This window comes from Chroicocephalus ridibundus, chromosome 2 (genome assembly GCF_963924245.1).
Source record: "Chroicocephalus ridibundus chromosome 2, bChrRid1.1, whole genome shotgun sequence".
Classification (NCBI taxonomy): Eukaryota; Metazoa; Chordata; class Aves; order Charadriiformes; family Laridae; genus Chroicocephalus; species Chroicocephalus ridibundus.
Window position 1 is genome coordinate 111,819,575 of NC_086285.1, and position 26,868 is coordinate 111,846,442.

A 26,868-nucleotide genomic window follows, 5' to 3' on the forward strand; every position below is an offset into this window, starting at 1 on the left:
CGCCCCTCAGTGACATTCAGCATATTTAGTTTATGCTAAAGCTGCTTGCCACATCTGCATTAGTCTTTTAAAATATTCTAGTTAATGTGTGCTAGCCTGTGTATGTTGATACCACATTTAAATCTTTGGATAGACAAGACCTTTTTTTTTTTTTTTTTTAACTTTCAGCCCTGACTATTTTTCTGTTACCTCTTTTTTTTTTTAAACTTTATTATTGTACATATTATGTTGTATATCAGTTAACACTCCATACATACATCTTAGAGTGCATATGTGTGCATGAGGGGGGAGATAACCCAGGGAGAGTATCCCCCTGCAGTCTTTATAATAGAAAAGGGGAGGAGGGGAGATTTCTGACAGATGTCCATTCCTAGACCATACTCAGTGATCCCACTCCTGCATCAGCCACAGGCTGGTAGGTGCCTGGATTAGAAAGGAGCCAGTATTCCTTCTGGGATCCTTTCCCTGCCTCTGGTCTTCCTCATCTCCCTAAGTTTGAATAGACTTCTGCAACATAGGCCATTGCTCAGCAGTCGAGGTTTTCCCGAGGATTTTGTGTGTTCGTGGGAGTAGCTGTCAACAACATGAAAGAAAGGCGGTCCTAGTCAGTTGGCTTTTAGTTGTCTTTGGTTTGTGGAACCTAGAGCAGGTTTTCACTGGAAATTGTCGTACATGTGATACAGTGAATGTTGGTAATGCACTGTGCTGAATATTGAAGAGTTGACAGCAGGCTTGCTTCTCTTTGGTGTCTTTTGAACTGCCCCAGTTTTTTTCCTTATTGCTCGCTGCAGTGTCCTTAGGTGATGATTAATGAGCTTTCTGAGACGGTTTCAGCTTGAGCCTCTTGAACGGGTATTTATTCTTAGGCTCCTGTATTCTGCTTAGTAGCAATGAGAGCTTAAGGAGAACCATTGCCCTGGCGCAATGACCTGGGGAGCAGTACATCCTCCTGTAGGCCCTGAAGCTGTCTGACCGCATTAATTTTACTCTTGAGATACAAATTAAAATTTTCTTAAAAAGAAGTACTGAATATGTAGAAACCGACGGTACTTTTCCAAAGCCGTTTCTTGTGAAGCAGTTTTCCAGTTAACATGCAATATTTGAAATTCCAAGTACAAATACCTAGAAGTTGAATAAAATGTCACTGAGATAGGAAACAAAGATGAGATTCACTGATACCGGGGTGGAAAAACAACCTTGGACTTGAATCCCCATCCTTAACCAAAATCAGAGGCAGATTCTCAGATCTTTCCAGTTTTATCTATGTGGTCTATTAATCTTTGGTTATTTTGTTAAAAAAAATTAAGGTTTTGGTTAAATAGAAGTAAAAAGATTAAGAATGAAAAAGTCTGTTCATTTTCACGTGAACATTGATACTACCTGCATCCCTGGCAAGAGGAGGATCAGGAAGGATTCCTGCTAATTGTTTTCCTGCCTTTGTATTTTGTACAACTTGGATTTAAATGTCTGCGTCAGGAGGTTTGTTAGAGCAATAGGGGCTCTGTGGGTTAACGCTTCGAGCTGTAAAGCGATTTTGTTAGAGCAATATATAAAAAATGTACGGCTGTAGGTTGGTACATAGATTTGAATAATTCACAGGAACAAATATTGGTTGTTAGTTTCTATTTTTGTAAACAACGGAATCCTGTGTGGGCAGATAAAGGAGTCCCCAAAGAATGATGTCTTTGGGTAGCCAACATTCGGGCTTTGTTCAGGGTTGCGAAGAATGATGTGATCGGTCATGCCTGTCAGCGGAGCTCGGGCTAAGTCTGGAGCGAACGCAGCCGTGTCACAGAGTTTGCTTTGGAGACGCTCATGGAGCGATGTTTTTATGGTGTGTTGTAAACCTTATCATTTTGCCGGAACTGAAGTGAGTAAGAAATAAACATGAATATGCAAAAAATGAAGAGCTAACTGTGGTCATCTTAGTATGAATCATTATAACTGCCTGACCTCTAAATACCACAGAAATGTGGGTTGCTTAGAAATACCCACGATGAAATTGGAGATACAGTGTAGAATCTATTTTTCCTAATGGGTGTTTTAGCCATCTCTTTGTTACTTGCAATTTATATGAAATGAGGCAACAGTGGCATCTAGTAAAGTGCCAGATGCGATAAAAAATAACTTCTGAACAAGCTAAAACGTTTGGTGTAAACATGTGGTTTGACTCCTCCAAGCTCTCTTCTTGCAGAACGGCACTTGTAAGCGTTGTTATAAACTGGAAGCAATAATGAAGTGATAGACACAGGAGTAGAAAACCCGCGCAAGAGCTGGCAATCAACCTCATGCCCAGTACTTAGCAGCAGCAGAATGCCATAGGTAGGGCACAGGAGGCTGTTTCGTCGGGGTTGCGTGGTTGCTCCAATCTGGATAAGGGGCTCTTGCTTCTTGGCATGCCGGCTGCACCACCTCCTTCCCATGGGACGGTTTTGGGAATGATCAGGCTTGGAAAAACTGAGAGTTTTCCTCATGTGTTTTGTTAGTGCCTGATTTAGCAAAGGCAGCCGCTGATTTTGGGCATTGCACTGAGCTCCTGGAGAGAAACAGCCTTGATGATCTCGGAGAGGGGTAAGGGCAGGTAGTTGGAAAACAAAACTGTGCTGATTTCCAGCCGTCAACTGGCACGCTCCTTGGCCTTCCTTCTCCCTCTGAGGGTAGTGTCGGTGGCCCTTCTTTTGCCTTGTCCTCCAGCCCTAGAGGAAAAAGCTCAGAGGGAAATTACTGCTGGTTTTGTCAGAAGCAAGTACTATGCAGATTTTTCTCTTGGAAATCTGCCAGGTGTTCAGCAGGAAGGCATAATGCATGGAGGATTCTGGCTTTGAATCAAAAAGATCACAGAAAAGTTGACTGCCTGGTGGCTTTCACGGGACTCGGAGGGCTGAGGGTGAGACACGCTGGAAAGGAATAGCTTACGTGGTCTTGGCAGTTTTAATGACTTTCATGCCCTTCTTACAGCCTTGTGTGCCCAGGTATTGGAAGGTAGCGTGGTGAAATGTAGGACAAATAAATGCAAATTTAGCTTGTGTGCATCGAGACATTCTCACCTGTCAGTCTCTTGTAGAGCGCTGAGGAAAAATATGCAGGATTTTTAGAGGAAAATGAATGTACTGACGCTTTACTTGTAATTTTGTTGACCCTTTTGAAGGATAATGGATGGGGAGTAGCCTTGCTAGCTGCTTAAATTTCAAAACAGATGTTGCTATGAATAGTGCTAAAATAAATACTATCTCTAGATTTAAGACTTAATTATGCTCTGAATTCAGATTTTGTTCAAGGGTATCCAGAAGCATCTGTATTTAAAAATAGTAAGGTTTGATGAAGCCTCACCTTCTCCTGCAAGAATTTTGAGATAGATATCTATATATATAGAGAGAGAGAGGTACGTTGATGTTGGAAGTCATGATAGGAAGAAAATGGCACTAGACAGGAGAGAGGAGCCTCGGTGAGTTGATGTTTTATCTTTGCTTGCTTGCTCTGCTGATCTGTGGAGGGGAGAAAGATTAGGCCTTATTCATGCTAGGCTTTCTGCCATCAGTGTGGTTCCCAGTATGTAAGGGTGAACTGGAAGGCTTCCAGTCATGGCTTATGCTGATGCATCTTGTGCACTGGGGGTTACGTGGGCCCTCTGTGAACGTAGGAGGATGGCTCGGAACCCTATTGTAGACAGCTCTGGTGAGGGAGGACAAAATAAGCAAAGAAAAAGAAAAAGATCCCAATATAAGAAAATAAGGTCTTTGGCTTAAAAAATAGCATATTTCCAATGCCTGCACAGAAGAAGTGGAAGGAAGCTGCCAACAGTGAAACTTTGGTTACTTAAATTTGTATGCAGAAGCGTTGAAAATGGTAAGTAGGCAGTGAAGGCGTAAGGAATAATTTGGTATTGTCTGGAATCTGCACTGGTTCCTAAGGAAAACTTAAGAGCAAAGAACTTTTAGTAATTGTGGGCTCATGATGTTCATAATGACTTAAGGATAACACGTTTGTAATTTAATGGAGGTTTTCTGGACTAGTGCAGTAAAAATGTTGCTGTAGAAAGTGGAATTGTAGTTGTCTCTGTTAATAGTGATTGAAGAGTAGCGTGAAAAATGAGATATCTATCATGATGTTACAGAGAATTAATATGATGTCTTTAAGGGGCGACACTGGGGAAAGAACAAAGATGCTTTTTTTTTTTTTTTTTTAAAAAAACGTAATGAGTAATGGAGTCCAACTTGAGGGGCTGGATGAAGGTGATAGTTTACCCCACAGTACCCAGTGAGAGGTGATGGGTAGGGCTGGGGTAGCACGAGAAGGGCTTTGAAAATGCAGCTGGTAGCTGTGTATGATGTGGCAGAGAGCAAGAGCATGCCTTTAACAGGATGATGCAGAGAGCAAGATGTGATTGGAGCAACAGGCAGTGAAAATGACCCACAGGACAGCAGTGTTGTGAATGAGTCTGACCCGAGCATGACTGCGTTTGCGGAGCGTGGAGTGGGTGTGTTGCAGGTGACAAGAGGATTAAAGGTACATCCTGGATCCATGTTGGCAATGAATGTATCTTGACAAAAGTGGGGAAGCTTTTTGAAAACTGGAGAGTGTTCACTCTTTGTTTCTGAATTGATTTATGACATTACAGCATTGGAACCAGTAAGGAGACAAAACAAATATTGTTCCGTTCCTGATAAAACCTTAAGCTAGCTTGCATGACACATGCAACTATTGAGTGTGTTATTGAATTTTATTACTGTGCACTTTAATGGGAACAAAAGATGAGTCAGTTTGTACAGTGTAAATACAAGACTGCAAAGACATAGCTGAGGTAGAGAAGAATTAAGAGAACTACTTTTTCGTCTACCTGAAAGAGTTTATTAACAGATGGCAAAAGTTCTTAACAGATCCAGTAGCGTTGTGTTATGAATTTAGAAAAGCTGTAACCGGCTTGAAACTCTGGATCCATCAAACATGATGGTAGAAACTACCGGTGACTTCAGTGGAGTCAGAATTCTGCCACAAGCACGTGTACTTGTTGAATGAGCAAGCAAGTGGATAGCTCCAGGAAAAATTAGAATATGATTAGAGTAACAGAACTTTAAAAATAAATAAATAAAAATGAGATGTGTGAACTCTTGAGTGCATATTAACACTTTTTTGGGAAGGACTGTTATCTGGACAGGCCAGGGGAAAGGAAGTGTAGTATCTGGAGAAGAGACTGGCAGCTACAAATAGACCTCAGCAGCACTCGGAGATGTGTATCTACCGCAGTATTTATCTTAGAGTAAGAAAAATTGATGTGATCCCTAGGTAAACTTACAGGTTTGCTATAGAAGGTGAACAGTGGAACGTGGAAACAGTTGCATAATGACCACAGCTGGTTTCCTTGTGCAGAGTAGAAATGGGACAAGGCAGAGTGACCATTTAATTATGTCTTAGAGGGTAGCAATAAGGTAGTATGGATTTGTTAATTTGGAATTAAAGAATATTATTTAAAAATAATATTTATTACAAAATTTAACTGGATGTTAACACTGAAGACCTCTTAGTCATTACCTTTGCTTTGTGCAATGTACAGACGATTGCTTATGACTGTACAAAATGAGGAGTGACTTCAGTGAAGTGTTAAATAGAGGAAGATGAAGGCATAAAAAAAGATTGACACAGGAAAGGAAAGTCCTGGCTGCCTTCAGTTTAGCAACTTCTCTAAAATCTTTCCTTGTATTTTCTTACTAATTTCCTCTTTCCTTTTTCCTCTCCCAAGTTGAAAAATGAAGCATAGTGTTTCTAAGTCATCAGCTGCAGGCTGATACAGGAATCATGAGTCAGATCCAAAAAGCCACAAGCTTTAAAAACTCACCCCACTTCATGTTGCCTTCTAATTCCACAGTTTAAAGGGAGGATATGTTGATCCTCAAAAGCCTAAGCATTTTACTTAAACACACGTGTCTCTCTGCTCACTGCTCTGAGGGGGCCTCCAATTACCTCTTCTAATTCAGTCAGCTTCCTTCCCCTTCCTTATGTTCTCTCTCGTCTTGGCCTTCTTTCCTGCAACCTTATGTCTCTTACTCCTAAGCTATACTTTACCTATATTTCTCTTTGTTGTTTTCACTTTTTTTTCCTGTTTCTGTTTATCATGCAAGATTTCTGCGTCCTCCTCTGTTTATCTTGTAACATCCATCCTCTGCCAGAAGCCTGGCTCACTCCTGCTACATCAATATTTTCCCCTCCCTTCACTTAGTTATGAATCCTGTTCTTTGCATATTCATCTCTCTTCCTTATATTGCTTGGTTGCCTTTGCTTTCTTCATTCTCTCCCTATCCTTTTATTGGTACTAATCTTGACTCTTGTATTGACAATTTTATCAGACTTGGAAACTAATGCTCCAGTTCCTGCAGTCAGATTATTAAGTGAGTCTGAACTTGTTTCCTTTCTTTTTCTTTTTTTTTTTTTTTTTTTTTTAAAGGAGTTCCTCTTTCTCTTAAGGGCAGGGAAAAGCCTGTTATTGTAGCTACAGTGCCTCTTGAAGACGTAAAAGCTAGAAAGCAAATACATATTCAAGTTATCGTTAATTTGTGGGCCTGACTAAAGACTGTTGAATTTGTGGATCTTGAGTTAGTGACTCCCATGTTCTCCCTTGCTCCCTTTCCTTCAGTTAGCTCCTGTGTTCCTCCTTCTGCCACCTTTGTACTCCAGTATGTATGTAGGCACCTGGAGTTCTGCTATTGTGGAAATAGCAGCTTGATTGCACCCAAAACCTGCAGAAATGGGCTGTGGCATTTGAGCGCAATATTAATCTTTAATACAAAATGAGTTTCAGGTTTGTTGCCAATACGTACATCAGCTACACTGTTGCCTGAAAATCAGTGCTAATAATTTCGGTTCTACAGGAAGCTGTCTTGAAGCAAATGCTTTTGGATCTATGGAGAGGAATCTGAGACATCAGAGGAAGGCCAGGAAGATGCTCTGAGGCTCTAGGCTGCAGGGCTCTTGGAGCAGCTGGTTATAGCTGAAGCAGCGGCTGTGTGATTGTGCTGTCATATCACTAACATCAACTCTCTAGCTTAATTTTGCTTCAGATTGCTAAGTGCAAATGGTTTTGCATGTCCTGCATGCTTTCTTACAAATATCCTGTGTCAGTCCATTTTAACGTAATGAATTTTTTGCTTTTAAAACTTTGTCTTAAATGTGTGCTTCTTACTATTGGCAGCAGTACATGATGTGCTTGCTCTTTGTTTTTAAGGCTATGAAGACCCTTTCTAACCATGACCTGTTAATCCTTGGAAGGCAGGGAAATTGTGCTTCAGTGAAGCACAGGCTATAGATAAATTGAGTATAATCTTTTTTTAACTGCATTCTGAGAGATTTTGTGAAAATAATTATTTTTCCCATTTTAAGTAGCAGCCTGAAGCTCCTGCCTTAAGGGATGAGTCAATGTGCCCTAATGCTTGACGGAAGTTTGGCATGACTCCTTTTCTGAGAGTCTGAAACAAGAATAATTTTCAAATAGAAATTTTGAGGAATGAAAAATGAATGTGAAGATTTGGATTTCTTTTCCTTTTTTTTGGTGGCAAATATGTCTCTTTGAAGACTGTTGTCAGAGGTATAGGAAACCTCCAATTTCAGTCTCTTTCCTTGCAAAAACTGTACATTTTTTGCATTTCAACAATCTTAGAGTGAAAAATCATATAATCTTCCAAACTGTAGCTTGTTTATAAATTGAAGTTAACTTGACAGCTATTTACTAGTAATGAATGTATTAGTCACTAGTCGAAAACTGTCATGGAAAAATACTGTTGGATTTTTTTTCTTGTCAGCAAGAGTAGCATTTTCAGCTACACAGATTAGTATCTGGTTGAATGGTTGTGAAGTCTGGATCTATGTTAAGAAGCAGCAGCTTAAATAATTTTGTAAGTCTTTGCCTATTTACCAGATAAGCACTTAATACTGCTTGCAGACAGAGGGTATTCAACGACTTCTTACAGGGAACACAGCCTAAGTGTGACCCTCAGGCTACATTTAAGAGTTTCAGCTTTTTCAGTCATATCAGCTGAAGAGAGACGCAATTTCTACTCCCAGACAGTATAAGTAAATTGGCTTGCATGGGCCATACAAAAGCAAATTCATTTCAGCCTTGATAGACGCAAGTAAGTGCGTGCTTCTTGGGTCAATACTGTTAATGCTGGTCTCTTCAGAAATGTGGGAAATTCCCAAAGGAGTGGGCCCATAAGTCACTGCAAACAGCTCAGGAAAATTGGTTAAGTGTATAGCTGGTCTCAAGGTACAGCGGGATATTGGAATAGTATGGTTAATAATTAGCATAATGCAGAATATAATATTAAAATGTTGTAAGTCAGTTAGTAATTTGCAGCTGTCTAGAATGCTCTCTGCAGTGCATTTGAGCTGGTGTGAGACTTAAACTGCTTGTTATTAGAATCATAGAACGGTTTGAGTTGGAAGGAACCTTCAAAGCTCATCTAGTACCAACCCCCCTGCCTTGGGCTGGGACACCTCCCACTAGACCAGGCTGCTCAAAGCCCCATCCAGCCTGGCCTTGAAGACGTCCACGGATGGTGCATTTCTGGGCAACCTGTTCCAGTGCCTCACTGCCCTCGGAGTAAACACTGGAACATTATGTCCCCTTTCCTCTCCAGCACATGGAATCATGACAGTGCTTTTGCTTTTTGAAGTGCTGGTATAAAAGTTGCCCCTCTCTTGTGTTGTTGTCCACTTCACAAATAATGGAAATAAATAATCCAGTTTAAGATATTCCCTAGATATTTTTTTATAATAAAAATAAAAATGAATTATGATTTGCTCTGAAAGCAGTAGTAAATTTTGATAGTACCATATATGAAACAAGGAAGGGTTCCAAAGTTTAAACGCTTTTCCTTGAAGAACAGCTTTCATGGAAGTTCATCAAAGAAGATCTACCAAAGGGGCTGTGAGATAAACTTCTTGCTATTTCTTTCAGAAATACAATTTTTACCTTACTTATTTTGGTCTGGGCCAATTTATTTGTTTTGTGCTTCAGGACTTGGTTAGGACTTCTATTAAAAGGATCTTTGTAGCATCTCAGCATTGCAAGTGGGTACTTCTTGTCTCTGCTACTAAGAGGATCTAGTAGATAGTTTGACTCCTATTCCATTAGACCATAGGATATGCAGATCAAGATATTTTAAATTATCGGGGAATGCAAATGTTGGTGGCCTTGGGTATCCCACTGCATCGTTATAGTAGTAATTAAAAAAAAAAGTAGTACTTTTTTCCAAAAAAGCAGTAGAGTTTTTTTCCCCACCTTGACTACATTTCCGTGAATTAGTCTTGTATCATCTTATATCATGGAGGTATATGGTTTTGGTCATCTGTCATTTGAGTTTCACAGAAGTAGCCCTTAATATTCAGAAGTCTGCTAATAATCATCAGATTATTTCAAAAAAGTTCTCCGTAAATTTTTCCCATTTATAATTTATGACAATCACGTGAATGTTACCATTTTAAACACAAAAATGTCTCTTACATGGATCTTGAAGCAAATCCACCAGAATCACCAGTATTGTGGTACATGATAAAAGCTGCCTTTTTAAGTCACTCTTCTGTTCTTCATTTTGAAGTCAGACAGCGGTGCTAGGTGTTCTGCTTGTGTTGGCAACAGTTCACAGTGAAGGTAAACAACTTTCACTCTGTTAGGTAGATGTTCCCTATTCATTCAAGATGGGTTCAACCTTTAGTTTCACAGGGAAGGTGACCAGTTCAATATGAAAAATTAATCTTTTTCTATGCGGGTGACTCTTCCATAGGGCTGACAGTTTTGCGTGCCGTTCAGATTTCACGTATGAAGTCAGCATGAGTGCTCCTCTGTGCAAATACTATGCTAACCAGTTGGTTGAGCTTCCTTGGGCTTGCCGGGCAATCTGATAAAACAGTCCTTCCAGTTATGGCTACCAATTGCAGGGTCATCCTAACCGTTGCAGTAAATCTGTCGGCCAGACAGGGTGGTGTTCAGCAACCATCACCTGTAACGTGTGCTCTCGGTGTACACACAGTCAAGTGAACGTGCGCCGTTTGAGTTTTTGAGTACGTGGGGCCTCAGAATCGTGTCACACGTTTCCTAGGGTGAGTGCCACCAGGCCCAAAGTCGCAAATTTTAAAGTAGCAGTGCGGGTGCAATGCAGCCAAAAAGCAAAGACAAAAAGAGTAAAACTCAATATCTGTGTATTTTGAAATTAAAGTTTTGGGTGGCTCCCCTTTGCAATGGACATATTTCTGTGGAATACTTCACTTCTTTGAATATTGTTTCTCCAAGAGAAAATCATCTTGTCAGAATTACTTCACCCTACTTTGATATGAATTATTAATACGAAATTATAAAATTGCTGCAGTTAGTGTAATAATACCTTTCCAATATGCTGTGGAATTTCAGGCTTACTTTTTTGTAAGCTGTCAAGCCACTTACACTTCTATACCAAAGTGTTTTGTCTTTGAGAAAATCAATACTTCAATTTGATGAAACAATTCAGAAACCTAATTTTTCTGTATTACATAAATTCCAAAGTGATGTTTCTGAACTGGGAGGAAATGCAAAAATTGACAAGAGGGACTTATAAAAATACTACAATAATGTTTCAACTTTAATTTGCTTGAACTTTGTGGTGTTGTTGAACTCTTTGATATCCCAGAAGTATCAGATGAAACAGTGGCTTTTCCCTGGTTTATGAATTAATGTTGTTTTTTCTCTTGAAATAATTATTTGCTGCTGCTTAATTTAAGCCAACATGTTTTCATGTTCCCTCCATGGCCAAGCGTCAGTCATACAATTTAAATAATGAAGTTAGGCATTAAAGACACATCTTTTTAAAAGGGAGTATTGTGAAGGATCCAAATAAAGAGGGCAGGGCCGCCGCCTTCTTGTTAATTCTGTGATGCATATATAATAGAAATATTATTGAAATGTATGATTAAAGTAAGGCAAAGAATATTTGGCAATTACTCAAAAAGAAAGTTACTCAAGTTTTTAGGTTTTTATTTGTCCATTGTCTTTTACTTAATCTGAAAACTTTTTTTTTTTTTTTCAATTACAGATAAATCGGGCCGTTTACACTGCACAGAAATGGAGGTAAGAGAAGTACTTTGTGTTCTCTGCCAGTGCTGATTTAGCTCAGCTCTTTTTCATTAACTTATAGTGGAAATGGGGCACGTTTATAGTGTGGAGTTATTGTGAAGTTGTACTGTGAAATGCGTATTGCATTTAGGACTTTCATTAACAGCTGCATAAACGTGTCTTAACATGGGATATTTAGTCTCACATTCAGAAATAGAAGAAAGAAAGGTTAGAGATATGTTATGCAGCCAATGTAATCTCACTTGATATGAATTTCTTTAAAATATATATTTTTAGCAGAATATTTTATTTTAGATAATTTCTGTTGGATAAACTGTCTGAATTCTTTAGGTCATCGAATAAATTCTTTGTGTTTATAGAATGGCTTGGTGATTTTTGACAGTCCAAGAATTTGGATGGAAGCAGAGAAGACAAGTGATCTCAGGGTTGCTTGTCCATTGAAAGACATCCTGATTTCAGATACTTTAAATATTTTCTTTAATTTATCACTTTGGCAATATTTTGGGGCCCAAGAAATATTGTTGTACGTCTTGCTGGTGTAGCAACAGAAACACAAATCCAGTTAAATCAGCTTGATTAAATCTGATCTTGACCATTATTTGACTCTGTATCTTTGATACTAAGCTGTGACTAGTGTTGTAAGAATGTGTTCAAACTATCATTTCACCAGATTCATAGATTTAATCCAAGACTGAAAGGAAAACTAAGTAGAATGTCTTGTTGAACAAGATGGTGGACTCATAGTATAATTTTTATTATTATACAGAGTAAATAATATAGTCTACTCCTTAAATAAACTTTTCCAGCAATAAATATAATTTCTGTGCCCTTTGCAGGGCAGTATTTTCTCACTGCCTTTGAACTTTCTTTGAAATGTAAAACTGAGTTTTTACTTCAACTGTTCCATCAGTACCTCAGGCTGAGCCTGGAGATGGGGCAAGTGCATGCATCTTAATTGGCGGGTTGTCTGTTTTCTTATCAATAATATATATGAAGGTGACAAACTGCTGTTGCTGAATGGTTTATACATATAAGCTGCTCATGAAAATGGCTGGTTTAAAGACAAAATGAAAAGCCAGCTAATTCAGCTACAAATGGTAAAATGCTAGGGCCATCTAGATTTTTTTCAAGATTAATAACAATAAAAAAAGGAAATGTTCTTTCTGCAGGATACAGTGTAAGGAATAAATCTTAACTGATGTAAGCACAGAGACTGGAAGTAGGAACTTCTTGGTTTTTTATGTGTTCAGTTTAAGCAAATGCATCCTGGTTTTGTTTCAGCATTTGTAAAATCTTAGTTTGTAAATCTAGTATCTTAAACAATCTATTGTGTCATTTGCTTTGCATATTAAATATTGTTTATAATTTTGCTCTGCATTTTTTAACGGAAGGTAATGAAAGGCCCTCACACTAAAAATACAGATGACAATAAACCTCTGTTAAAATATTTTTAACAAAACACAAAATATTTAATTTGGGGAAAGTAAAAAAAGTGTTTTTGTTTCAAATGAAAATGTCTCATGAGAGTCAGTTGGATATGTTATACTTCATCTTCCATGGGAAAAGAGTTTTTTAATTTTGATCTTTTTAAAATATTTTTTCTTGATAGTTGGAAAGAAAAGCTGATTAGAATTTCCCATGAGACAGAGGCTTCATTTTAAATTGTCTCTAATAAGCAGCACCGTGACCATCAGCGTATTGACTCTTCTGTTTGTCATTTTGAAGGAGGCTGTGAAGGAGTCGGTGGCTTTTTCCTCCTCTAAAATTCCTTTGGGGCTTTAGACTTGGAGTTGATGATGATTATGTTTTTCAGAACTAGGAATTCAGCAGAGCCAGCCCATCTCACTTTTTTGATTCCTGTGGAAGAGCGTGGCCTGATCGAATGTATTAGAATATGTGGGAGACTTCTTAAAATCGTAACTAATGACAATAATAACATTTTTGCAGAACATGTAAACTATCCTGAATCGATACACCATTTATTTCAAGCTAGCAATATGAGTGGTGTGTGCAAGTTTAGAGTCCAAATGCCATAGCCGTAATGGGAAGATGGGAATAAAGAATAAAGTGACATTATTTAATCTGCATCTGCCTGTGACTCTGTTACGTACATAATGACAGTGCTCCTTAGTTGTCTCAACTGAGGGGGTGGAGATCATATAAAATATGCCAGCCTCATTTGTAAACATTTAGTACTCATATAGAAAATATTCTGTGAATGCTAAGTGATTCATAGCACATAGGGAGGGTTTAATTGTTGCGTGTTTGAAAAGACCCACCTAACTGAGCACAGGCCTGTTGTCTATGATTAATGTAGTTAACCAGTATGTATGCTAATATAAAGATATATGCGACCTCTTAAATGTAATGTTTAAGTCAGAAATTAATTGAATAGTGTGTCCCAAACAATGGTGAATAAATTGTTCAACACCGTTCAGCTCATGTCAAATCACAAAAGGAATCAATTGTAGAACTGTTTTAGGGAGACTGTGTGCTCTGTATGCAAATTCTATTCATGAGCTATCAATTACAGGTATCTGTAATTACTCAAAATATTAACATACAGTGAAAATTATAGTACTTTTCTATGGAGCTAAAATTGCTCTTTTTTTACCTTTTCATTGGGAACTTGAAATATTGACTATATTTCAGATAATAATTTAGGGAAATAAATGCATAGGTTATAAGGATACTGTGTTTGCTTTGGTACAAACAGGAATATACTTGGTAGTTCATTGTATTGATGCAAAGAAAATCAACCACCTGTCTCATGCTGATGAAGAGACCATGTATTTAATAGCACAGAATGTTAGGATTTCAAAAGAGGTGTCATAATTTTGTATTAAAAATAATGACATACCTACATTAAAATGTTACCTACTCAAAGTTCAGGCAATGCAAAATGGGTGTATTTAGCATATACTAATATCGGGGATTCATTTTTTTTTATTCTTGTTGAGTCTAAACAAAAGTAACATTCTGATTAAAGGGTCATTGCTGCAGTGAATAATCCTTGTAATGCACAGTGATAATCACATAGTTCTACTTCCCGAGCATTAACCTTACAGTGACAAAGGAGAGAAATTACCACTCCAAGGAAGACAGGCAAAAATGTTTTTGAGAATTATCTCTTCTAGGAAAATATGTCTGAGTTTGTCTTCCATCAGAATAAGTTTTGATTATGCATTGAAAAAATAAAATTCTGTATGACTGCTTGGTTACAAATCTGGTAATTCCATGAAAATTTTTGATTCCTTCTGCTATTAAGAGGAGAATTAGCAGGGACTTAGGATTGCCTTTTAGAAACCAAAGTAGAATCATGCATCTTTTCTTGCGAGCATTAACTCGTGCTTGAGCGTTATGTGCCAGTTCTGATAAGTGAAGCGCTCATCCCTTGCTGATGGAATTATCTCACAGAGAAGCTGCCCGTCCAACCTTTGAGGGACCTGTTATTTTAGATACCTGAAAGCCCATTATGCTTCTTCATTGATGTGGTGGTTCTGTGGCAGAAAGTCTGACCTTCTGTTTTTCCTGAATTACTTCATAGTCACAAAGAAACAGCTTAACAGGCACTTGATTAAGTAGTAAACACACACAAAAAAGTAGAATTTAGGTTTTGATCTTTTGTGTTTTCTAATGAGCTGCTTTTTCAAGAGGAGCTTTGTTTTTTGTAATTTGCATAAGCTTTTACAGCACATCAGGAGGAGGTTGATCTTGGAGGAAAATGTATTTCTGTTGTTTACTTGCTATAAGCTTGGCACATCGCCCTTTTCATTCAGCAATTTCATTAGGAATACACAGTGAATATTGGGCTGGAGAACTAATAATGTATTTGACTAAGCTGATTTACTGATAGTGAAATCCTGCCATCTGTCCAGAGTCTCCGAGAGAAATCAACTGTTCCTTGTAAAGGCTTTGTAATTTTGCAGTGTGGTATGTTGTGCCTGTAATAATCTACGCGCCCTAATGTCACACAGGATTTATGACAAAATCTTCATTCCAGTGATGCCACCAGTAAACCTTTCAATCAGCTGGGGAAGAGTCCAGAGGCAGGCTTCAGCCTTGGTCTTCTGACAGTTTCAGATAATGGCTGGTAGAAAAGTAGGTCTTGCAGTAACTTTGGTCCCTTTGGGGAACATTTTGCCCGTGAAAAGCACAAAGTGCTTGAGAGCATTAAGTTAGGTGATATTGGTGGTTTTTTGATGTTGTGTTGTTTTGGGTTTTTTTAAATCTCAAAGCACAAACATGTTCCCCATATAGTTACCCTGTGGTAACTACAGAATTACCCAGCTTTTTCACGAGATTAAACGTGAAGGTTTGCAAATATAGATTATATGACTCTGAAAGCGATTTCAGAATGTGGGGAGAATAATGTAGTTTGTACAGGTCTTTAGTTTTTGCAGAACCCTTTCTATATGAATTCTACTATATTGTGCTAGATAAGATACCTGTCATATCAATTGCATGCTATCATGTCTACGGTAGCTATCGTATGTACTGATTGATCTGACAGCTATTGTATCAATCAGCTCTAAGGTGCTATTTTTTTAGTCAACCAGTGTCAGCTGACATGTTTGTCTGTTCAGACCAAGAGAGTAATCTCATCGCTCATTCAAACTACAGGGAAAAGTTAAGATTTAGATGTTGTTTGCGTGCCTACAATTAAATGGCCCTTTGTATTGTCCTTCTTTGTTGTATATAATAAAAGACAAGTTTGGAGTATTGATATGAAATGAGAAGGCAATGTTTCATACTTTTTTTTTTTTTGCTTGTTATCAGAAATAAATTTTAAGCTACAAAAATTATAACTACATTTCTGGTCTTCTAAATCCCTCAAAGGCTTCTGAGATCATATGATATTGTTTTTCTATGAAGTCTGCTAGTTAAGAATTTTCTGTTAGAGATGCTGTGGTTTCCTGCCTTTTTATTAAGTACCAAATAGTTAATAGTAAAAACATAATCCAAACAAGGGGGTATGCTTTCTGGGGATGAATAAATAGTTCTTAGAGTGATTGCATGGAGGGAGCTCTTTGTTATTTCTTGGTGGATTTAGCCTAGGGCAATTCTGAAATGGAGGTAAAATACATCTCCAGAGTTCATTAAGTTCAATTTCAGTGGTAAGTTTGACCTGTTAGTCTTGGCTTTTTGATCTATGGGGGACAAAAGCCAACACAACCCTTCCATTCTTGAATATCTCTATTCACTCAGAAGTCCAACATCCACAAGGTAAAAATTATGCAGAAGATTTACAGGTGATGAGAACAAAGTATGTAAAATGTAGATCAATTGACAGATGAAAAGCAGACAAACAAGCTGGACCTCAGATTTCCTGTTGTTTGCAGCCATTCTTTCCCTGTACCACTTCAATACACGTTGCACTTAGACTTGCAGTGGTGGAGTTGGAGTACTGAATAGGTTCAGTGGGAGGTTTGATTTTTGGGAAGCCAAGGGAAACTGGGCTCCAGCACATAATTTTTTAGGAGATCAAGGAGCACTTCAGTGAGCTGGTGAAGTATCTGCATATAATATTGCATTCATTTTGTACTGCATTTTTCCTTCCAGATGTTCCATTTTTGATATCATACTTATCTCGCTGCAGGACATGAGTAACTTCCTCTGACTGAAGTGGATATTAGTGGTGCCCTGTGAAGAACAAACATCGACTTTTATTTTTTTACTTTTTTTTTTTTTTGGTAAAATGTTATGGTCCTACTAGATTATTAAATCAATTTAAGAAAGAAAATTGCTCAAATAGACCTTTTTGTGCATGTGTGTTCCTAGCTGATCTCTAATTTTATTTCTGGGTTTAGTAGCTCTCTGACTTTTAACATAAAGGCCCTTGAATATCTAAGCAGCAGTTACTTCAACTATAACACGCATTACTGGATTAGGCTAATTTTCACATAGCTAAGATAACCTAATTGCTTGTTTATCAGTTTTGAATTCGGTAAGCGGTAAAAGAAAATAGGAACTCAAGGGAGCTAAACACTTAATTTCACTTCAGCAGTTCAGTTACCAGGTACCAGTTTCCAGCTTAAAATTTAAAAACAAATGTTGTTTTAAATTTAACCGTTAAGAAAATGAGGCAAGGATGGAAAGATGAAACTAATAATAAGTTTATTTTCAAAATGTGAAGAGATTTAAAGTGAGAGAAATAGTTATGTATGAATGAGGTGAATTCAGAGTGCTCCCACGTACTTAGTTTAGGAATGCCTGCGCGCTTCTTTTCAGTGATAACTTTATATTGACACTGAGTCATTCTAACATTCCTGCTTTGAACGTGCTTAGAAATATTGCTCCAGTTCATCTAAACCATTCTTGTCTTTAACATTTAAATTCTTGTTAGCCACACTACGCTTTACATGTGTGGAACTCCTAGCAATTTATACTTGGGAAAATAACACTATGAAAGGCTTTTTTTATGCAGCTTTAGCTAACGTAATGCAGGTGAACATGTGGAATTTTTATATAAATAGACAGCGTGGTTGATCACTGTTTAGTCTTTAATTTCTCTTGACTTCTTCCGCTGTCTTATCTCTCCTGGGAGTGAGAAGAGCTGCTGGGCTCTGGTTGTGAACATGCAGAAGCTTCAGTTACTGCAAGAGAAAGGAGGAGAAACATGGTGTCCTCTCACGGGATCTCCAAAGGTTACTCAGGGAAAATACTAAGAGTAAAGCTTAATTGGAATTTTAGTCAGATGCACATTTTCAGTAGGTTAATAATAGGGCAGGTCATGGTGGTCAGTTCAGAAATTCCCAGTAACACTGTCTTTGAGCATTCAAAAATCATAAGGTTTATTCTAGCATACAGTGAGATTATCAGAGAACAAGCTGTTGAAAAGAATATGGTTTTTTTAGGATAGTTTCTAGGTTTTGATTAATACATACTCAAGTAAGTTTATTTTTTTTTCTTTGCTGTTCTATGACTAAATGTTTTTCTTCACGTGAACGCTAACGTGTAGCTTTTTATCTAAATCACTTGACCTGAGAAGTTGAGGCGTTAAACTAAGCAAGATTTGCAGTCGTGCCATGAGAGTGTGCAGCACTGCGTGCTTGCTTTGGCAGAGAGGACACTGAGTCGGTCTTGGGGCTCCCTGAGGCAAAAAGGAGTTTTTGTTAGTTTTGTACTTTCTTTTGTTTGACTTGACACAGTGCAACTCATTTGAGCTTTTGTTCCAAAGTGAACTTTTTAGCAACCTGTAAGTTTCTGTGCTCCCCATGACCTACCAGTGTGAAAGTTTTCATCTTAAACTGTTTAATTTTGTCTGCCACTTAAATGTTTATAATGTCAATCATAGGAAAACAAAACAAGCTCCAAGATCTCTCCTTAATGGTGTGAAGGAAAGACTCTAAAAGATGTTCAGTGCTGAACTCTTCGATTATCATTTAGTCATGCTGTAGCATGTGAAGTAAAATACCTTTATTTACCAAAAGGAAATACAGATGGTAAATAAAACATACAGATAAAGCACAGCGGTGAGTGAATTCTAAGTGTGTATTTCATCATGTCCCTTTTTTCTATTAAGCAGTAGTAATTATGAAGCACGTGTAATGCTTTTAGTACTTCACCCTCAGCAAGAAGTGAAGGTTGAATAATTAACTAGGACAAGGCAAGCTGTTCACACTTAGTAGATTAACTCCTGCTTCATTTAAGGAGGTAGGAGTATTCTGTTAAACTGACAGGTTTTCACTTCTACGTATCAGTCCCTAAGCATGAAACAAGCTTGCCCGAGTCTCCTGTCACCATTTCTCATCTATATTGTACCTTTACTTCCAAGCTTCCCTCTCCTGTTTTCTTCCAAAATCTAAAAGAGAGTTCATTCATTAACTTCCTTTATTTCTGTTTCTCCCTAACCAAGAAGTTAATCATATGCTTTTGTGGGTGTGTGTTACCACCTCTGCCCAGTATGTGATGACTCTCAGCATTGCAGAGATGACTCTCAGCATTGCAGAGATGACTCTCTGCTCCAAATGAGTTCTTTCACAGCTCCCTGCACCTCTGCTTGTTTTTTCTGTGGGTCCTAGCAGATGTTGTACTGCTACCCGAATTCATTATTTCTCTGCTATGTATTTTTCATTGTGTCTTTATCTTTCTCTGTTATCTGGACTTGTGATATTAGCGTTATCTTTGACTCGCACTCTTTCCAGATGCTTGCCAAATCCTTAATTGCCATCTGCTAAAAGCACCCCTCTCTCCTCTGTTGCCAAGATGATAATTCAGGCTTTGTGCCTTTTTTGTTGGGTTGTCTTGGCTGATGCAAACTGCCTGCCACCTACTCCTTTCTTGGCAATGATGTGAAATATTTCTTCAAAGTTTTTTGAAAGTCTTCTTTGGCTGCATTGTGGTTTTGGGGTTGCTATATGTTGCTTTTCTTTTCACCTCTGGCCTGCACATTCAGACTGTCTTCTTGCTGTTATTGTAGGTCTGGAGCAGCCACTGGCTGCAGAGTAAACAAGTTGCTCCATCTGGTCTGTTTAGGAAGATGTGCTGTTCCTTGTGCTGTGCATTCTGTTTGCTTTGGAGCGAAGCTCTTACAAATGTTTCAAAGAACACAGATGAGAAAAATACGCGTGTATTCTGAACCGTGTATTTCTGACTTCACCATTTGGTGATTGTGAATCAATGCTTTCCTTTCAATGTACTTTGTGGCATGTCAGATTACATCTGTTTTTCTGAACATTTTGCTTGTGCTTGACTATTTGAGTATTTCACTTCTATTCTTGGAGTGAAAGCTCCATGCAATTCCTAGGCCTTCCACAAATGTTTCATTTAGTTGGGCATGGAGAAAATAAATACAGTTGAAACTGCATGAAAACAGTGAAGTAATTGTGGTCTCTGGTCCTTGGCCACCTTTTTGCCTTGTAATTTTCCAAAGGGCTGCTCTCTTTTATAACTCTTTGTACTGTTTGCAATTGGAGTTTGCTTTAAACCGAAAACTAGTAAGGCATGTAGGAAATAGTTCTTTTTCCTTTTCTTCTTTCTTTTTTTCTCTCTCTATAAACTAACAGAAATTATATTCTTAATGAACTTTGTTGGCCAGGATGTGTTCTTAACAATCCAGCATTACTTTTTCATAATACTTCTGGCTTTTGTTGTCCGACTTAATGTACTTGAGGACTTCTGCTATGATTTTATTTAATAAACAATACATTTTTCTTCAAAATTTTGCCCTTTTGTCAGCTCATAGCTTTTTATTCAGATCTGATAGACAGAGCTAGTGCTGAACCTGGCTTGCTTTATGCAGAGTCTGGTGCTTTTATCCACACGGTGTAAAGGACACCTGAACAGTAACACCGCACGCTCATGGAGAGTCAGCTGCGTGTTTATGCCTGTAACATTTAAAGCATTTGCACTAGGAAAATGTAACGGAATACAATTTGTTTTTCATGTTTCAGACCCATTACTGGATGTTAAATAAAAAGTGAATCTGATAAGTTTAGGTAAGAATTGTTAAATAAGAGAAAGGGAGAAGAACATGCCATTCTGATGGAGAGAGGTTTACTACTTATTTGGAGGGATGATAGCAAAATTATTTTTCAGTTTAAAGTACTTCATTCTCTTACACAAGGAAAATTTTTGTTTAAAAGTTAAGGTCTTTTTAATGCCTGGACTCCCAGCTTTCTGGAGTAGTCTGCTTCCAACACTCAGATCCTCCAGCTGATTTGTGTGTCTTACTATGCTAGTTATATATGCAAATATAGTATCAGAATTTACAGTTTAACACCCAGACCAGCAGTAAATGAGGTGTGTGATGAACTTGAGGTTCTGTGAGTTGCCCCAGTGACTTAATTCTGTGGACATTAAAGTAGGCAAGATAAATGTTTGTCAGAAGAAAATAAATGCTGCTCTCATTTTAGAGGAAAGAAAAACCAGGTTTGAAGACATCCGGCAAATTGTCCAGTGTGACATTTGGGCTGTATGGCAGAGCTAGCATAGAATCTGGATTATTTAAGCCTTAATCACAAAACCGAGTATCTTTCTTCAGATTTCAAATACTACCCGAAATAACAAACCTGTTACTTTGCTGCCAAGAAAATACTAATTCTCTTGAGAGACATTTCATCAAAATACTAGGAATTTACTTTCAGGCTAGGCTATTCCTTTTTTTTCTTTGTAGATTTCTTAAATGCTTTAAAATTCTATAGAAGTAGTAATCCATTCTCTTTCAAAATAAATCTGTTATCTTTCAGGGTTATACATGTAGATGTTGCCATGCTAGTACAAAAGCAGACTTTACTTTCTATTGTTCACTTGCTGGCAGTAGAGAGACTGAGCTTTGTTCCTACACAGAAGACAAACTGACCCCTAAATTTCCTGTGTATATTTCAGACAGAGAAAGCATTTCAAAACTGATAGAGAATATTTGGGAAAAATCAAAATGAATGGTTTCATGGAAGAAAAAAGCAACCTAGGGGGGATTTGAATTAGGAGTCATATTTAGGTATGAGAAAACGGAAACTCTTCCAGTAATAAGGGAAAGAAGCATCAAAACCTAATACAGAGTAAGGAAACGTTTCTTTACTGCAGCATTTGGAAAGGCAGTGAAGCAAATGAGGTGTATTGTCATTAAAATGTAGATGAAATAATGTTTAGCTTCACAGTGTGGTAATACTGTAGTAATAAGTAGTAAGACACAGAACTTGGAAGGAAAAAAAATAAATCTGTTAGAAGTGAGCAAGCTAGTGATCCTAAAAATAGAATTTCATTTCACAAAATCTGCTTCAGAGGACTGGTGTCATTTTTCAGCAGATGTTTCATGAACAAAGATATGATCATTAAAACCAGCCAGAACCTCACTGTGGATTTACAGTGCAATACAGCATTTCAGCATTCTAACATTTCAAATGTCATATTGAAACACAAGGTGTCAAATTAGTGAGATTCCAAGCAGTTTCCTGTCAGTGGCTCATCCTTTTGTTTTTGAAAAAGACGGCTTGTGTATATATGATCTTGGTTCTTCAGTCTTATGTCTGTGTGAATATCTAGTTACATGGATTTTAGCAGCGGGCGCTGCAGCAGATATATATATACGCACTGTCTTGCATTTCCTATCTTGGCATGGAAATGTGAACGTTATGGTTTAACGGATGATTGTATTTGTATTTTTGTTGTGTATAACCAAAAGATACTGTTCACCAAAGGTGGCTGAATTTGTGACGCTGGGCTTTTTGTTTGGTGTAGCCTATTCAAGATTTTGTAAATTGACTGTGAAAGCAAGTTTTCAAAAAGCTTTCTGAATAGAAGACAGAAAAGTGTTGATTGCTGTGCCTTCTCCCTGCATAACGGCTATTGGAACAAAGAACATCAGCCGCTTCAGGCATTACCGTAGTTGCAACCTCTGTGGCTTTGATGCAGTGGAATTGAGAATTGTTAGACTTTGAAATAAAAAGCCCTTCTACCATAACCTGTACAGAAACTACAAAACAGAGTATTGTTTTGCTCAAAAATTATGTTTTTATAGTCCCAATCCCACATCCAAAGCAACTACATGTGTAATTACATTTACGCTGATACATAAATTTGGAAGAGAAATAATACTTTATCTCTTACAGGCGAGCAGAGATTGTTAAGGTGCTCATCCAAGCTGCTCTGTCGTAGCTCCTTGTGATGTGCAGAAGATCTAGATCCCTATGAATCACCCAGCACAACAGGAACTGTGTATTATGGATGTGTTCTTTTCTGAATTTACTTCTTTATGATTCATTCTCTTGGAATGTTCAGGACTTCCTTGTACTACTTTTACATCCCTTTCTCCTTTAAAATAATTATTTTCTAATTACTCTGCCTGTCACCTCTTAGTGCCAGACCTTTTTAGCTCCTCAGTGATTAAGGAGCCCAGTCTGCTTTTTTTTTTTTTTTTTTTTTTATTTTCCTTTAAATTGTTAGTAGACAGCAGTCTGCCTCCTGAGAACAGCCTCCTTAAAGCATACTTCTTGTCATCCACCCACACTCCGAGTATCTCTGCTGCTCTGGAGAGATCCAGTAACTAAGCATAGCGTTGTCAGTGCTTTCAAGTCCTACAAAGAAGGAGCAAAGCCCACATCTGCAGAATCCCTCCTTGTAAAGGTCATGGGTGGCTTTTTAGATCATGCTGTTGTCCCTGGCTTGACCTACTTCTGCTGTGGCCCTAGAAGCTGCAAATCACAGAGGTCCTCAGCATCCTAGTCCAGGATTTCACCTGCAGATCTCATGAGGGTATCCTGAGCAAAAAAATCTGAGGAAAAGAAACAGATATGAATGGATACAGCAAACAGTTGTCTTCAGCGACAACTTCTGCTAAATTCTGACTGCCCTAAGCCTAGCAGCTGCTGCCATTGCACTCTCTGATAACACCTACAGGTACAGAGAGTCAGGATCCTGGATGGACAGTTGACTCTTACAGATGCCGTGTCCCTCTTAGTACCTTCTGTCTATCGTATGTTCTTGGCATCTGACCTCCATGGCTCCTCCTGTGTGGCACTGTGTCCTCTTGACACTGAGGGGGAGAAATAGTTCATGTTGCTGCAGTCCATTTTAGAGATACAATTACTACCTAAAGTCTCTGATTTCCTCAGTTTCTTGTATTATGGTGACTGACTTAAGGATGTCTTCCAGGATTTCTAGGGTTAAGAAGTGTTGTCTTCTTCCAGCCTGCAGAGAACACTGTTGGGTCATAAGATGCTAAACAACCTGATTCCTGTATCATGAGACACTGAACGACACAATATCCTATTGAATTTGTACCTTTGGCAGCGTATTTACTGGTGTGTCTTTTTATGAAGTTGGTCTTCCTATTAACCACAGTGTTATTTATGAGGAGACATTGAAGATCCTATGCCAACTGCTCCTATGCAGACAATTTACTTGTGTTTTCCTTCTGGATGCACAAAGTTTACAAGCTTTATTACTTGCTCTGAGTGTGAAAAATTGTCTTTTAACATTCACAGGTCTAAGCCCTTCATATTATCTCTCAAATTTTTGTCTCCACTGTGGAGTAACTGTGGGGGTTGGCCATTCCTACTCAAATCCTTTTGACATGGCTAATGTGTTGTGCCAAGACTGATTTATATTAGCTATGGTCATGCTGGCTTTATTGATTTCCATTTATTTCCTCAGAGCTGCATTAGAGTTGAGGTTGGGAAGGTTTTCAGCACTGACTTGTGTGGCACGGCCACCAGGAGCTCTGTAACTTCATTAAGCTGCGTGGCATGGCTGCAAACTCTGACAGTAGTGCTGTTTGCCAAGGACTGTGCTGGACTCTGTCTCCTTGCATGTATGAAGGCCTCTGGGACCTGCTCTTTAATGACTGTAAGTTTGTGGGACCGGGCTTGAAAGTGGCCAAAGTTGCAATGTTATTGAAATGTAGAATAATATAGTTAGAAGGGACCTTTGAAGGGACCTCTTGTTATCTGGGCTGGATTAGATGACCAGCATGCTGAAGACTGTGAACTTCAAGTTAAATGAGGTTGATGAGGACCTTGTCCAGTCAAGTTTTGAAGTTTTGAAATCTACTCCCCTGTTTCAGCACCCTCATTGTACAGAACACATATGCAGATGGTCACCCAAACACAGAAAAATACATTCTTGGCAGTAGCTGTAGCTACTTGAAAATGTAATCCACGGGTATGGGTACATTCTTTCTGTCTTCTCTTTAATCTACTAGTACTTGTTTTGAATTGCAGGTTGAGAAATACTGAGGGCATGGAGGTTAGTGCTCAGAGCAGAGCATTGATGTGGCAGCACAACATGAAAGACAAAGGCATGAACTCCTTCTCAGAGTACTGGTAAAGCTAGGAACAGACTTTCCAAACTCTAATGACCTTCTGTACTGAAACTTTGGGTTACAGATCCTGAGGAACTCCAGTAACTTCTGATAAACCTTTCGTTCTTAGTTTCTGTGCATAACCTTGTATTTGTATGTTTGGAAAATGGCTGATAGGGTTTTCATTCCAGTGATTTCACATCAGTCTTCAGTGAATGATCTTATTTAAACTTTGCAAATAATTCTAAGGGTTTTGTTTGTTTGTTTTTTGGATACAAAGCTTGTGTTTTATCTTGCATAGGAAACAAACACATATGTGTGTTTGTATGTATGTATGTATTTTTGTAATGGTGAACTTGCAGACAAAAAGAAGGCATAGTGGATACATTGGTGTTTCCTCTTAGCAGCAGAATTGTATCGTTTGCTTCGCGCACATGTAAAACACCACCAGGAATTAGTGTGTGTTGCACAAGGAAAAAATGAAGTGACACTTGGTAGCTTTTTGTTAAGCTATGGTAAGTAGATACATGATCATTCTGAATATGTAAATATCTGGAGGAAAAAACAGTTTCCCTTTAAGTGAAATGATAATCTCAAGAGTCATAGAGCCTTGTGACTGATCACAAGTTTCAGAAGAGACTTCAAATCACTGAATCTAATGTTACATAAAGTTTGTTGTTACTTAATGAGTCTTACGGATTGTAATGTTTAAAATACCCAACATGTATGACCATAATGTAATCAATTTAAAATTTAATCAAATTATCTTACAAAAACTGTTAGGTAACCATTGTTATTAGATAGTTGGATATATTTTCTGGTTTAGATTGTATCAGTGTTTACTTGCAGTAAAGCTGCTGATGAAATGTTTTTCAGACTTATGACTGGACAATTTCTGCATAAACTAAGTGTTCTTCCTGTATCCTAGATAGTTCTCACTTTGTTGTATGCATCCGGTTTTTTCCATGTGGATGTCTCAAATTTAGATACATGTTTGCCAGTGATTATTTATATAGACTTTACATACCTGCGAATATTTCTTATAGAAGGACAGCTGCTCAACAGCAAGCAACATGTGTTATAAAACATTTGCTCCTATATATGCCTCTATAGATAATTCAGTTTTAAAATTAGAAGGTTTCAAGATAAGCAAATTTTTTTACGTATGCCCCACATACTAGTAATATTTTCTTAGCTGCTCATTTTCTTAAACTAGCCTAAACATATGCTGTTGGGAGCACTTTGGTGATTTGTCTGTTCACGTTGCTGTAATGATATAATTTATATAGAAAAGACCAAATCCATATGTATAAATCTATCTTTTTTTTATTGCTTCTCAAATGGTCTGAGTCAGGGTTATTTTAGCTGTGTATTTATTTGTCTGCATTAGACTCTCCAAGTATTTGATGGAAAAAAAAGTTTCATTGTTTTCTAGGTTCAGAGAAGAGAGAGAGTCTAATGCATGGGCGTCCTGAAACATTTTAATAGCTTGGAACGCCCAAGCTGACCTCGCATACGGAGATGAAGTGTCAGAGACAATGCAGGGAGGTTTCAGGGAGGAGGCAGAAGTGTTGCTCCGGCCGCACAGACTACCGGCTGACTCACAGGGTGTCACTGGGAGCGTAGGATGGTCAGATGGCCAGAAGGAATGAGCCATGATATTGGCTGAAACATTTTAGCCTCCTTAAAGGGAGTCAGAGGCCCATCTGAAGGACAAACGGGATGGAGATACTGCTGCTACAGCAGCCACGTGTGCACTGGGGAGGCTCATGCTGCCCAAAATGAGTTTGCCAGTGCAGGAGTCACAATGACGTGATACCCAAGGCTGACTTGCAGTTGTGAAAGTTGCGTGTGTGTTTTCAGTAATTCCTGCAGCAGTTGTTGGTATCCTTTCTTTCTTTTAAAGGAAGGTCTTGTTTATGTGATACCGTTGATGGATCTAATTGGCATTAGTTTAATGAACAATATTGGCTTAAAAAGGCTATTGTTCTCTAACACAAAACTATCAATAACTTTATTAAAAGTCATTTTT

The 26,868-nt window shown here is 38.1% G+C and overlaps 1 protein-coding gene across 5 annotated transcripts in view; it reads left to right on the plus strand.

Moving 5' to 3' along the window:
- The window catches only part of SPIRE1 (spire type actin nucleation factor 1), a 134,596-nt gene that overhangs the window by 2,030 nt on the left and 105,698 nt on the right, over positions 1–26,868 (plus strand). For all 5 annotated transcript variants that reach the window (XM_063326493.1, XM_063326494.1, XM_063326495.1 and 2 more), the window contains exon 2: positions 11,055–11,089. In XM_063326493.1, the coding sequence (XP_063182563.1) occupies positions 11,055–11,089 (35 nt within the window). The remainder of the gene's footprint in view (positions 1–11,054; positions 11,090–26,868) is intronic.